General features: G+C 39.3%; 1 protein-coding gene across 1 annotated transcript; it reads left to right on the top strand.

The window, feature by feature from the left end:
• The first annotated feature begins 10,344 nt into the window (after positions 1–10,344).
• LOC127778605 (myb-related protein Hv33-like) lies at positions 10,345–12,014 on the top strand. The gene is made up of 3 exons (XM_052305224.1): positions 10,345–10,616; positions 10,892–11,021; positions 11,165–12,014. Exons 1-3 carry the CDS (start codon positions 10,484–10,486, stop codon positions 11,940–11,942), a joined length of 1,041 nt encoding a protein of 346 aa, XP_052161184.1. The 5' UTR covers positions 10,345–10,483; the 3' UTR covers positions 11,943–12,014.
• The last annotated feature ends 3,684 nt before the right edge of the window (positions 12,015–15,698 follow it).

Raw genomic sequence — 15,698 nt, forward strand, 5'->3', positions numbered from 1 at the left:
TCTACCATTTGGGTCAGTTGGTCTCCTGTATTCTCCCTGAATATCGGAAATACAATACTCCCTTAGTCCCAAATTATAAGGTTTATATTTTTTTACACGGTCTACAATGACGTACTTTGACCGTTAATTTGTTAATTTATTCTATGTTACGGTACCAACAAACATGAAAATAACATCATATGAAAGTACTTTAAAATTAAAATATAAATCTAGTGATATAACATACGTAATACTTAGCATATGTATGGTTAGTATAATTATTAGTCAAAAATTACCGAATTTGATTTTAAGAGGACGTCCTATGATTTGGGACGGATGGAGTATTATACTACATCACTTTTAACACATTTTTAAGGTAAGTTCACGGGAATTTCTGACCTTGTGATTTGCTCTGTGATTCGTGCTTGTTTATTTTCTAGATTCTGTGACTATAATTTTTTAGAATTTGGATGAAAAATTAGACTGTTAGGAAGAGTTTTTGATTATGAAATAAGCTGGCTGCAAGTATGAGGGGAGCGCGTGGACGGGTGGGTGGTGGGTAGGAGGAGGGGAGAATGGGCCTAATAGGCCTGGAAAAAAGAATGGGCCAAGTAGATTGAGAATAGGTCCAGTAGACATTAGCTTCTGACGGCCCAACCTTCCATTCTCTCGTAGGCCGCTGCAATGTCATGTGGGCCGATGGGATCCGTAGCCTACAGCCCACCACCCACATGTGGCGAATTTGACGCTCGAGAAATTTGTGCAAATTAATTGGAACCGCCTATTTGCCTTTTGATTATGAAATGGAGCAAGGAAAAGGCTACATTGAGTAAATATGATGGATTTGAAAATAAAATTCCAAAGGTCCTGTCCTATATTGAGCTACTGTGCCGCATTAATTGGCCGGCAGATGCACTTTTGAACTACCTGTGGTGTGTACGTGCTGAAACAGTTTCTTTTAAAACAAACTTTAGGTGGATCATTCGCCCTTGAAAAAATAAAATTCAATGTATCTTTTTTTGCGACAAAAAAATTCAAATTTCACTTAAATATAATTAAAAAACCCCCAAGATAATCCTTTGATTTCGAACTGCCACCTTTCTTGCACGTGCACTGTTTTAATTATCAATGATTCAATGAGTAAAATAGGTTACATCCCCTTCTATACAGTGACACACAACCACGGGATTTTTTTAATATAAAAAACAAAATCACAATTAGATGTGTCGTACAATGGCATGGCATGGGCTACGTATGTACCACTGTACGGAGACCGACGTCCCTACGTATACGCCTACATCAAGCTATACCGTTTTCTCCAACTGCCAAACAGTAGCACCAGCCAGCACTGTACCACCCAGCCTAGCTACCGACGTTTCAGATAGGTTTTGATTGGAGAGCTCCAGAGTTTGAAAAGCAGTTTGTAAACTTATGAAAATTTAGAAAAGCTAAGTTTCCAGCTTCTTCAATCCCCTTCTAGTCAGTTTTGTGGATTCTACAATTAATAAACTACAAATTCTTAGAATTTAGATGAAAAAATATAGCTAGAGTCTATTTGGGGAGTTTCTGGCAATGACAACTTCTCCTAAAATCAAAAGCCCTTCAAAACAGTTCAACTTTTTTTTGGGATTATGAGAAGGTATAGTTGCAGAATTCATAACTCTAGTTAGAAGTTGTTTTTTTTTAGCTTCGCAAAATTCTCAGTAATTGAATTTCTATCATCAGAAAGGTCATTAGTACACGATTAATTAAATTTTATCTATTATAAAAATTAAAAATAGATTTATTTATTTATTTATTAAAACAACTTCTGTAAAGATTTTTTTAATAAAAAAACATACAATTTAACCGTTTGAAAAACGTGATAATGAAAAATGAAGAAGTTGGAGTTTGGAATTGAGAAAAAGAACCGGGCCTAGAATCTAAAATGGACTGCGGGGAGCTGTAGATTCGGAAAGAAATTGCATATGTAAGATTGTAAAAAGTTGCTTGGTCTAATTAAGCTAGCTAGCTAGCCCACGATCGAGGGCGCCGGCCGGCCGCCGGCGCTAGCTGGACAACGCACAGCGATGGCGACCCACGTAGCAGTGTACAAAGCACGTCGTCCTCTTCCTTAATTCCCCGCTCGCGCGCGCGCGCACACGCTGTCGGTCTCGTCGTCCGGCCCCCCCTCGCCGCGTTCACACCGTCACACTAGCTCGCCTCGCTCGCGCCAACTAAAGGCCGCGCGCGCGAGAGCAAGCGGCGACGGCGACGCGCGCCCTTAACATGTTGTGTCGTTGGCCCGCGCGACGACGGCGACGCGCGGGCGAGAGAGAACGGCAGGTGGGACGTGCGCGTCGCGGCGGTGGGGGACGCGCCGTGCGTGTGCGTGTGCGTGCCCGCATGGCGCTATAGCTGGACGCGTACGTACCCTCGCCTCGCCGCCGGCGAGCGTTGTACGTACGACGCGTGCAGTGCCAGTGGCACACAGTGATCACTCACGGACATGTACAGACACACACAGCGAGAGAGCGACCACCGTACGTGTGGTCCCAGCTCTCGCATGCAGCAGCGCAAGTGCACACATCGTGGCGTCCAGTGTACTACGTACTACTACCTCCGTCTCAGGTTATATATACGCTTTCTAGCATTGCCCACATTAATATAGATGTTATATACGAATATGAACAATACTAAAAAGTCTTATAACCTGAAACGGAGGAAGTAACTATCTACTACTCTGTCTCAAAAAGAATCAAACCCTAAATTTGAATCTGGATACATGTTTGCTCAGATTCAAACCTAGGGTTTTATTTTTTTTAGGACGGAGGGGTAGCTAGCTGTATGTTGCTACACTAGTGGCATATACTCCATCCATCCGTCCCATAGAAAACGAATCTATAATCAGATATAGTATATTTTAATATTACAAATTTAAATATATGTATAGATTTATACGTAGTATTAGGATATATCATATCTAGTATTAGATTGGTTTTTTATAGGACGGACGGATGGAATACGCTGCAGGGTACAGTAGAGGTGCAACGCGACAATGGCGAGACAGCTCTGCAATGTCGGCTTGGTGCTGGCTGATCGATGCTGCACGCATGCATGCGTTGCACTGTGTGTGTGTGTTGCTCGCTCGCTATACTGGTCTGGAATAGTAATATTTAGCCGCCCGTGTTTGGTGGCCGGGTGGAAGAAATATTTTTGTGGCTACGATATGATGATGCCGTGTTTGGTCGCCGGCCGGCTAGCTGCATAGCAGCGGAGCCAGCGTGTGTGTGTGTGTGTGGGAGGAAGAAGAAGGCTGAGCCCCCCTCTCTTGTAAATGTAGCTCCGCCACTGGTTGCATGTATCCGGTTTCTGATCCCTCGCCGTCGGTTGTTACGTACACCTACATGCATGCAGTTGGAATTTTTATACTTTTGTTATTTCACTTGCGATAGATTTTTGAGCTCCTGTCTATCGGTTTTTCGTTCGTAGCATCTTACATTAAGATTCGTGTCCCTGTATATCTAACTTACAGTTACACTCACTTACAATGCACTTATGCTCAGCTACAATGCATCAAACTTATTTTTTTACAATTGTTTCTATCTCTAGATTTACATTTTTGACATGTTTGTTTTTTTATTTCATTTAAAATAGGTTGTATACATTGGTTGAAAATTATATAAGATTTGAAACCCCTAATTCATCGAAAGATCAGTAAGTAGTCCCTTTTATATGCCCAAGTAGTCTATCAAGAACAGTGGCGAAGCCACGATTAAAACATAGAAGTGGCCTAAAAGTCTTGGAGTAGGGTCTAATACACTATTACTTAGGCTAATTACCTAACTAATTAGGTGGGGTTACGTGTGAAAAATAATTTTTTTTTTTTAGAAAAAGGCCAGAGACCCGGCTTATGTTGAAAGCTATGAAAAATAATTTGTTGGAGGGGCCAGGCCACTGGCCGTCCTTCTGTCTCAGCCACCGACCAAGAAAGAACTACACTTTGGATGATATAGGTAATTTAACTTCCTCTCAACTGTCGAGCATCTTTTAGGCGGCGCAAGAAATTTACAGATCAATTCGATATTTTAAGCATTTAAAAAAAGATTATCAGGACTATGGGCCGGATCGACAGTCCTTTCAGTTAGCCAAAAAAAAAAATTATTCCAGCATATATATTATGCTTATTAGAACTCGCACATACGTACATATATCATCTAGTATTTTCTGCATAAATGTAGAAATCACATTAAATATGTCTATTTTTATATAAATATCATTCATGAATATACTACACATGGATAATTGTCTAATAAACGTATAAACTTTGCTACTATCTCCATCGTCCCGCACTGAGTACATTTCTAGCTTTGTATCTGTACAACAGTACAAGCTCAGAGCTAGAAATGCATTTACTACTACAATTGTCTGCACGAGGTAAAATGCTTGTTTCACCCACTCTCAATTTTCACTATGTTTTGTACTAATAAATTCCACTTTGCACCGAAGGGCATCATTAAACTTAGCCTATAATAATCTCAAAATACATAAATTACCCTTTTAGTTAAGTTCAAACATAGTCAAAATTCACGAAGTTTCATATATTAATTTCAAGAACACTGATCTAACACCTTGTACAAAGAAAAAAGTATTTTGATATAGCCCAATGCAACAAGTGGAACAATTTGCATTGTGTTTTACCTAATGCAAATTGAAGTGAAATTCACTCCATTTCAGTGCACGTTCATTATATTACGTGTGAATTAGAGTTACCTACTAGCTAGACCATATGTTAATTTGTAACTTACGTTAACTGTAACATGAACTATTTAATTTGTGGCTGCTTTCTTCTCACTTGTCCCTGTAAGCTTATCAACACTGCTGTGCTTATATTGACCCAGCTGATTAATTAAGTGCCCCACCAGAGTTGGTGCTATGTTCCTTTCTCTAATGGCTGTATTAAATGTAATATACATATATAGATACATGAGTTTGGCATCTTCAGGCTTTTTTTACTGAAGTCCTAATTAAGCAATAATGCAAAAGCTATGCTGCTTTCAACAATTAATATTAGAGTTTGGTACGGTGTGTGCTGATCGAGGTAATTAGAATTATCATGCCACCGACGAATTTTCCATGCATGTACAATATATATGTAATATTTCTACCTCCATATCATAGTCTATACATAGACGTAAAATTGCATACATATATATTCATTACTACTAGATGTGTATCATGTTGGTAACGGTGGATATTATATTGTGTTGTCCAGAGAAATGCATCCGACTGCCCCGAAGGATAATTAAGTTAGATAACTTGATATGAGCTTATTAATTATCAGATCATATCAGACATATGTTATTCTTTTAATCCCTAGCTAGCTTAGCAGATATCGATCATTAGCCAATAGCAATAAATTAAAACTCTCTAAAACAATGCAAAAAGGACATGGTAATTAAATGTATATTGTATCATCATAACTCTCCTTATATTTATTTGGATAATATTTGAGGAGTAGAATGCATAGTGTATGCATGGGGTCGTGCTGGCCCTTAGAGGGTCAATTAGGGCCTCCCAACTTTCCAACTCAGATAGTTTCTATAGCAAGTATTATCACGAAAATAAAAAGTTAAGGTGATAAAAAGCTAATGTGACATAAGAGTTAATGAGAAGAGAAAGGAAAAAAAGATGAAGAAACCATTTCTCATGAAAAAAAGCTCTATACATAAAAAAATGAAAATAAAAGGATATGTGAATAAAATAAGAAAAAAAAGGTAATTGGATGAAAATTTATTTTGAACAAGCCACGTCCACTGAGATATAGTTTCTATACATAATATCTATATGATATAATAAATACATAAACTATAATAATAGTACTTGATAATTTTTAGGTTGGGATTATCTTTAAATCGTACTCGTTATAGTATATCACAACGGTTAAACTTTATCTTCATTATTAGCAAATGTACGCGTTACATTAAGCTGCTATTTTGCAAACCCCAATAATGTACATGTACATATAATTATTGTACCTAACATGCGCATGCATGCATGCATGCATTATGTCTGCATGCCTCCAGCTCCATATGATCAAAGGAATCTACCACATTAATTCCATAATGGGCTAGTTTATAATTATGGACTAATTAATTTTGCAGTAATCCATAATATATTCTGATTAGTAAAAATAATTTAGCTACCTCTATTCATATTCAATTCTTTTAAGTGTGTGTAACTAATTGATCATTTATACGAAGCTGCCCCCCCCCCCTAAAAAAAATAAAAAGAAAAACAAACTATTCACTTGCTTTTGGTGATATATGCGTATATATGTTTATAATTTATACGTAGACAAAGACAACCAGTTGTACATGTGCGCTGCAAAGCTAATTTTTTAAAATTCTTTAATCAATATCTCTTGGATTATAACGATTTCCCGAATTAAAAATTAATTTGCGAAAACAACAAGGCCGGCACATATAAATACTGAAAATCACACCTATTTATACGCACAGAGCCCACACGCGTATAAATATATATGACCGGCAAATTAGTTAACTCTGGTCTGTTTGGTAGAGCTCCAACTCCTAAATTTTATTATAGGAGTTGGGTCTGAGAGTTATGGAGCTGCCTAAACCCAGCTCCACCTCTTTCTAGTTCAGGCCTGTTTGGCACAGCTCTAGCTCCAACTCCACCCCTCCTGGAGCTGGAGCTCAGCCAAATAGTTTCAGCTTCACCAAAACTGAGAGTGGAGTTGGGTGGAGCTTCTCACAAAATGTACTAGAGTTGTGGATCTGGGTTTAGGCAGCTCCACAAGTCCACTTCAGACTCAACTCCTGGAGTTATATTTAGAAGTTGGAGCTGTACTAAACAGGCCCTCATTTTGTGAGAGAGCTCCACTAAGCTCTGCTCCCATTTTTTATGGAGCTGAAACTGTTTGGCTGAGCTCCAGCTTCAGAAGAGATGGAGCACTGAAGCTGGAGCTGTGTCAAAAGGCCCTAAGCAATGTAATATAGCTAGTCCTGCTTTAATTGAGCAAGTAGCGGCTTTAATAGTTGAACTTGACATGCATACGTGTACGGTGACGCGGTTTAATGCAATGCACGTACGTAGATACGTACGCGTCGACGTAGATTTTTATTATCAGCTGGTCCCCGGATTTAATTCGCCGCGAGCACATGTACCACACGCATTTATACGTACGTACGTACTATACCATGCAATTGACCCTATAATTAATTAGCTAACTCTGAAATATGTTTTTTTTTTCTTAGAAAAACATTAGGAGACGCACTGATAACATAATCCGGCCTAGGTGGGGTTGGCCGACCCACTCGGGAAAAGGCCCAATCACCCTAAAATACTAGTCTAATAGGGGAAGGGTGGCTCTCCCTTTTAAGATGACTTCCTTCTCCCAAGTTAAGTAAGGTGGGATTATTCAAAGGCTCACACGGTCGCCGCCTGACTTTGACGTCTTTACCAGTGGGTAATAGTGGAGAATGTCCTCATCACGCACTCACACAACTATACTTACCCCTATTTCTTAGAAGCAAATGCACATGTATCTCAATATACGTCTACAAGTACTCAAAATACAGATGTTAGGAATAAATCCATGAAGTAGCTCCACTTGTCTCCCACGAAATTCCTACAAGTAAATTTCACAGAATTACATGTACGTAGTCTGACCAAACTATCACAAGACACTAGAGATTTAAGATGGTGTATCCCAAAACTAGCAGCCTTATCTTTTCGATTATGCTTATACTTATCAACCAAAATTTAAATTTTTAACCTTAAATTTGAAATTGATTTTAAAGTTTTTTTCCATTGAAGTTTATTTTTCAGCATTTGCTTTTAGATCGCTAAGAACACATATATAATAGTTTTACTCATAAATTATTTTCCGTTTGCAAATATGCCGTTGGCTTATTCTTTATATAAACCAAACAACGGGGACCTAGATTTTACACCAAATTTATCATACATAAAACTATATATTTAAGGTGCAACATCACAAAACTATATATTTAAAAATTAATTTATCACAAAACTATATAATCCAGAGCTTAAATAATACCTAGCACTATTAAACATTATAGTCTTATGATTAAATTGACGTTAAATATGTAGTTTTATGATAACTTGATTACTAAATCTATGGTTTTATATTTAATTTTAAATACATAGTTTTATGATAAATTTAGTGTTAAATCTACATTTTTTTTCATACACCATCTTATGTAATTTTGTGATAGTTTGTTCAATGAATCTATAGTACATTATTTTGTAAAATTTACTCAATTCCTACCGAAGGAGCACCTACGTAACTGTGCGACACTAAGATTTTGAACCCTTAGTTAGCAAGTGGCATGCACCTACAACTTCACCGTCACACTAAATATGCTACCCTACTAATTTGATTTCGATCAAAAGCTTGAATAAGGAAGCTAGTGTCTACTAATTGCCCAAAATCCTTGCATGCATGTGTAGCGTGTGAAATACTAATTATTGCCGAATCATCAACACGCGGGAAGAGATAAATGTTCTGTCGGTGAAGAGGGGATAAAAAGCACATGTGTCATGTATATTCTTCGATATATCTCTGTCATGACGAGGATGGTAATTGCATTTGGCAGCTAGGTACTGCATATCTATATGTGTACATGTTGAGCAGCTTTCTCCAAGAGAGAGAAATTAACATCATGCAAGAGATATATAGATGCAACTAGCTAGAGGTCTCCCTCCTGTCATGAAAACTAGTAATTGCTAGCTAGCTTAATTGTGGTGTGTCACATCAACTATTGATTAATCAATTACTAAGGCGATCAATAGTAATCACTGTGCATGCTAAAGAGAAAGGCAGTTGGAAATAGTATTATTATTATTTAACATGTGGTTACCATCCAAATGCCATCTCTTCCACACATGCAGTACCGCTCTATCTAGCTAGCACTACTGTTTGTCTGTCCCTAACCAAGCTATAGATATAGATAACCAAAGGCTAATTAATTAGGCCCCCATGGCCATGCACGATAAGATTCTGTGTGTGCTGTGGCATATCTGGCTAGCAATTAATTATTGCATGTAATTAATTGTTAATTAATTAATTAATTGATGGTGAGAAGATGAGACCGATAATTAAACCATGTTGATCGGTTGCTTGCGTTCCAATTAAATCACTGGTCGAGAATGAAGTGATGCTAAAGCAAAGCGAATGTGTGTGTGCAAAGTCCAACAGGGGCATGCATTCATGCAGAGCTAGCAATAGCATCTGCAGTAGTTAGTGGCAGATCGATCGATGCAAAAGTGTCAAGGTGAACATAATGTTAGCAGGAGAGAGATAGATAATTAGAGGCAAAAAGCTTAAGGCAGAAAAAGAGTCCAACATATGCAGCTGCTGCTAGCCCTACCAACACAGCTGATCTGACGAAGTGTGATGATGAGCTGGGTGGATGGTTACTACACCTGATCACCACACATACCCTGGAGATAATTGGTGAAGCTGCCATTAGCAGCAGAAGCAACCGTTTTCTGCTTTGTTGTGTGTAATACGTGATTAACTTATTGATTTACGCATTTTAAGACAAATTTATGATATTAACCTCTCCCCACCCACACTTATGATATTATGGTAGGTACATTTTAAGACAATTTTACTTATATTAATTTTACGTTTCTAAATTATTGTTTTAGAAGTTAGTGATGGTCAAAGTTCCAAAACATCAATCGAGGGGTTCCTTTGACATAGAGGATTGGCAAAGAATTTTTGAAATATTCAATTCTCTTCGGAATTTTTTTCCGATAGGATCCTTTGATTCGTAGGAACAAGATATGAATATTTTCGTAGGATTACATATTTCTATGATCAATTTCATAGAAAAATAAACAAAAGGTTAGACTTCTTGGAAACTTTTCATGGGTTTAATTTTTTTTTCCAATGGTGCAATCAATGTGCTCCTCTTTCCATTTCCTACCCCTTTAATTCCTATATTTTTCCTATTACTTATCCTGCGTTTCAAAGAGGACCTAAATCTTGTCTTAAATTAAACGACAAACATTTATGACCAAAGTGAGTACTATTATAGGTTGAAGTTAGTAAAGGTGGTGGAAAATATTAGCAAGTGATCGAGAGAGAGGAGAGAGCTTAAGGTAGGGAGACCTGAGCTGAGAAGAGAAAGTCTTCGAGAAGAAGAAGATGATGAGATGAGATGCTTCATCACTCATCAGAGAGAGTGTAACACTCTGCACACCACAATGGCCACCTACTTGAGAGCGACCTCCCGCCTCCCGCCCACGCAATCACCTCCCTCTCTCTCTCTCTCTCCCGCCTTTTATACCTCGTCTTCTTCCTCCTCCCACCCCCCCCCCCCCCCCCCCCTCTCCTCTGTCCCAGCTCAAGCTTTCGTCTTCGTCTTCGCCATCGTCGTCGGGACATCGCCGGCGGTTTGGTTTGTTCTCTCTCGGTCGTCGGCGGCGGCAATTGCGACATTGAGCACGGTGGTGGTGGTGGCCATCTATGGCGAAGCGGGCGGGCGGCGCGAGGAAGAAGCTGAGGAGAGGGCTGTGGTCGCCGGAGGAGGACGAGAAGCTGATGAACCACATTGCCAAATATGGCCATGGCTGCTGGAGCTCCGTCCCCAAGCTTGCAGGTATATACACTCACTAGCTATATCTAACTATACATAGTTCATAGCTCTAGTAGCACTAGTACTACTACAAAGATGGACAATGTAATTTAGCTTAATTAGTGCCATAATACTAGTTACTCTCTCTGTGCATGATTTGTGCAATTGTGCTTAATTACGAAATTTTCATGTCACTTAATTAACTGAATTGAGCTGAAATGAACCTTTTTAGGTAGGAATTAATTGGTAGTTTGAATTTGATATATATCATTAGAAATTCCAATTTGTGGTTGCATTAGGCCTTGAGAGATGTGGGAAGAGCTGCAGGCTGAGGTGGATAAACTACCTCAGGCCAGACCTCAAGAGGGGAGCATTCTCACAGGAAGAAGAAGACCTCATCATCCATCTCCATTCCATGCTAGGAAACAAGTAATTAACTCAAACAAATCCATATACACATTACTACTAGATTATCATACTAGTAATTTAACTACTCTTAATTAATTATAGCTTGGATGGTTTCTAGCTAATTAATCAATCAAACAGGAAATAATCAGTTTGAATTGAATCAGGTGGTCTCAGATTGCGGCTCAGCTGCCGGGTCGGACGGACAACGAGGTCAAGAACTTCTGGAACTCTTACATCAAGAAGAAGCTTCGCCAGCGCGGCATCGATCCGGCCACCCACAAGCCGCTCGCCGAGGTCGTCGCCGCCGCCGCCTGCGCCCGCACGCCGGCGGTGTTCAGCGACGCCGAGCTCATCCTGTCCTCCATCGGCGCCCAGCCGCCGCCGGAGAGCTATATGTACTACGATGGCAGCCGGTACAGCACGGAGTGCGGCGCCGCGAGTGTCGGCGGCGACGGGTCGCTGTCGTCGCTGTCCGGGTACAGCCAAGCGACAGCGGAGTTCGCGGTGGACGGCGCCAGCGCGAGCGCGCTGCTGCACTGCGGCGGCGGCGGCCCCACCTCCTCCGGTGGTGGCGCCCCGCCGGCGCCCACGGCGGCGGTTATCCCATCGGTGTCGAGCTCCAGCACGCTGAACTCGATGGTTGGCCTAAGCCCCGCCGCCGCCACCACCACCACCACCACCACCGACGAGCAGTACGGCAACACCAACCACCTCCCATGGCTGGAGCTGGGCCCAAGCACCACCACCCCCTCCTCCTCCGCCGCCGCCGCCACCGTCGACCACTACGGCGCCGCGCTGGACGAGCTCAAGTGGTCCGATTACGTGTTCGACGGCTACAACCACCAGCTACCTCCGTACAACCATGGCGGCATCTGTGGCGGCGGCGACAGCAAGGACACGGCGGTGCACTTCGACGCCCACGCCCTCGGCAACTGGTGCTAGCAGCTACCCCTCCGAAAAAAAAAAAAACAATCATAGCTATAAACCTAGACATATACGTGTCTAGATTCATAACTAGAGTTTGTTTTTTTATGGGACAGAGTAGTACCATCTGGCTAAGCTCGAATCCACCCCAAATTAGGCGCAACGAGACTGACGGCGAGCGATGAGCCATAGCATTGATCAGCCAATCAATTAGTAGGCGCCATAATTGCATGCAAGCATGCTGCTACGTATAAATGTACGTATACCTACGGGTCAAGTTTTCAACGTGTATACGCGCGTGTGAATTAATTAAGTAGGCGCGTACGTAATTAAGATCATAGCTGATGTTTGGTGAGAGGTTTTTGGGTTGTCAAAAGATTTTTTTTTTTTTTTTTGGTTTAGTTTCTTTCATTTCTCTTCTCTCCTTTGATCGATCGATCGAGAGATATCGATGGATCGGGCATTAGTTTGCTGCTTTTGAGTGACATGATTGTGATGATAATTAAAGTCTTTAATCTCGATCGCCGGTACACGTACAACATGTAAAGTTCTTCATATATATATATATATATATATATATATATATATATATATATATATATATATATATATATATATATATATATATAGACATTGATGCTGAAATCCGTACGTGTAAATATATTATGTGATCATGGTGTTCTATATTTCATATTTGAGTGGTCAGTTAATTGAATTAATTAATTAATTAAGTAATGGTGGTGATTAATCAGTGTCAGACTGTCAGCGCATAGCTTTATAATGGGGTCGTCCGGCCATATATTCGTGTCTGTTTCTTCTCCCTTTCAGAGTTGGGTGTTGGTCCCGTATGTAATTACGTGGCTCGTTGCTTCAATTTGCCAATGATTGAGCTAATTAAACATCCATGGCCAAGATGTACTTTTACTGTACACTCTTTGTCCGGTAGCTAGCTAGCACAAAGATCTGCCTAGAACGTGACCGTTCAATCATAGTTTTGGAAAGGCAACTTAGTAATTAATTTAGTTTGCATGTGTTAATTTACCTTTGCTAAGGTTGGCAATTACCTCACTAGTTCCTGAAAGATCAATATATGAGCACTAGATGGATTGTTTTTAATAATGGAATTCATTCCCATCTTTGCTTCCAAGAAGTTACAACCAATTATTATAAAAGTTACAGATCGATCGAAAAAATATAAATTATAAAACCACAGCTTGATTAAAACACAAGAAACTATTTAGCCTTACCAACCTATAATATCAAGGTATTAACATTAGCTGGATGGGAAAGCATCAATGGTACATTGGTAAAATCGTGAGTACCAGAGGCTGGAAGAGTTGAAAATTATGCTACTAGGGTTGAAATCGTACTGGTGACTAAATAACTCTAACCACTAGAGTTCAAATCGTACGGGGTGTCTGTAAACATAGTTGTATAGACATTTAATTAGTGCAGAGGCTAGAAGAGTTGTACTACCTTTTTCATAAAAAAGAGAGAGCATTACTTGAATACATAAGATTGTCTAGATTCGTTGTACTAGAAAATATCACCTCTAATATTAGGTTGGGTTTCTGAGACGGAGGGAGTAGATACATGCAGACAAGTACTCTCTGCATTCTTTCTTTCTTCAAATATTTTGATAATGCAAGTTTGTTTCGTAATAAAACCCATCGATATCAATTTTTGGATACTGAATATTAATATTCTTGATCAATATATCAATGGTTTGAGATTTTTTAGTTTGGACATTTATAACATTCCTAGTTGAGTGTAAACATGATCGACATGGATTTATATACAGCCATAGCAAACCTAACAATAATGCAAATGGAGAGGACCAATTAGTTGAGTGTAAACCATGCATGTGCGTCGATCTTTAAAGTAGCCAGTTTTTATATATAAATCATGTGCAGAGTAAAGCACACAATTGGGCGGTTCACAAATGCTATTTTGTTTAATTAATTAATCTTCTCGCGATCAAACGCTAGCGTTTGGCGAACTAAGTACATACGTGGATGGAGACACATGCAGGCAAGCAGCAAGCAGCAAGCAGCAGTAGCTAGCTAGCACTTTGGCCCCGTTTAGTTGCTAAAAAGTTTTTCCCAAAAACATAACATCGAATCTTTGGACACATGTATGGAGCATTAAATATAAACTAAAAGAAAAACTAATTGCACAGTTAGGGAGGAAATCGCGAGACGAATCTTTTGAGCCTAATTAGTCCATGATTAGCTATAAGTGCTACAGTAACCCACATGTGCTAATGTCGGAATAATTGGGCTCAAAAGATTCGTCTCGCGGTTTTCAGGCGAGTTATGAAATTAGTTTTTTCATTCGTGTCCGAAAACCCTTTCCGATATCTGATCAAACGTCTGATGTGATACCAAAAAATTTTTATTTCACGAACTAAACATGCCCTTTGTGTTGAAGAATTGAAGGGTAACTAGTGAATGGTTTTGTTTGTCAAAAAAAAACTAGCGAATGGTTTCTTCATCTTTTACCTCTCTCATCATTAACTCTCTTCCACATCATATTTTTGCTTATGTGATAATATATTTAATGCTATAGACACTAAATGGTATGCAGTCTTGGGGATGGCCTAAGTGCCTAACCGCTCGAGAGGATATCCTCTTGTTTATCTTTTCCAACTAAATTCAACACAAATGGTCATAAAATATTTAAAAAAACTTGACAATACAGAGTACAGTGATACACACTAATTAATTAAAAAAAGATAAAATTGAGTATACAATACTATTTAAATGCTGGATTTATCTTTTTTTTATCTCGATCGACATATGAGCTGAGAATATACTTTAGATATTGTTACACAGAAATGAGGGAATATTCTCACGATGGATTAATAAAACTGTTTCCAGCCGCATTTTGAACACATGATGCTAGCTTAATGGGCACACTCAATAATCACTATCATTGAGTCGCCATAGATGGAGAGATGCTGAGGCAGCTATCGCAAATAGGACTATAGGAATAGGAATAGGAGTGCTAATCAAACACCTGCAGGTCAGTGTATAATGGCGACCGGCAAAAGATGGCCTTGATTGATTGATTTTTATTTAGGAAATTAATTAATTAAAGAGCAACTAACATGCATTTCTCGTGTCGTGATATATATGCAGCGCAAATTAAAATACGTAATCCGCCAATTACAAAATCTGACACGTATTACGTACACGTCCATGGATCTAGATACACACCTCACCTCGCGTCTCGCGTCTACTTCAGACTTCAGAGTTCAGATGATTAATTATATATGCAAATTTTATTATTGTTTCAAGTAGTACTAATTACTCCGTCTGTTCTATAATATAAGGATTTTAAAGAATCGTATCCCTTCAAAATACTTATATTATGGGTGGGAAGGAGTAATAATTAACTAGTGACAAAAACATGCATACACTTGGTGCGGCCCTGCTTAGATACACTGATCATGAGCGCATGGCCAGCAACCTCTGTAACCGACAAAAAGAGGGGGGCTAATTATGAACTTGATCGTACGTCATGTCTCTCGTCCTGTTTTCACTTTTTTTGTCAATGAATAAGCAGAAAATATAACGCCATGCTTCTAAAAGGGAAAAGTTCGAATTACACTGGACGAATTAAACCCCTTTACTTTTATAAACAGTTTCGGAATACGCCAATATACATTGTATTTAATTTCTATATGGTGTACACTTTGTCAGTAGAACAAACGTGACAAGTAATAGATAGAGAAAACCACTTCCGTCTCTCTCATGCTGCACTTTCTCTATC

This window comes from Oryza glaberrima, chromosome 7, assembly GCF_000147395.1.
Source record: "Oryza glaberrima chromosome 7, OglaRS2, whole genome shotgun sequence".
In the NCBI taxonomy this organism is placed as follows: Eukaryota; Viridiplantae; Streptophyta; class Magnoliopsida; order Poales; family Poaceae; genus Oryza; species Oryza glaberrima.

What these genes read in the sequence shown, in the direction of transcription:
- LOC127778605 (XM_052305224.1), top strand. Translation starts at nt 10,484, where the DNA reads ATGGCGAAGCGGGCGGGCGGCGCGAGGAAGAAGCTGAGGAGAGGGCTG. An exon ending in CTCCGTCCCCAAGCTTGCAG is followed by an intron (nt 10,617 to 10,891) that starts GTATATACACTC and finishes TGGTTGCATTAG; the next exon opens with GCCTTGAGAGATGTGGGAAG. An exon ending in CATTCCATGCTAGGAAACAA is followed by an intron (nt 11,022 to 11,164) that starts GTAATTAACTCA and finishes GAATTGAATCAG; the next exon opens with GTGGTCTCAGATTGCGGCTC.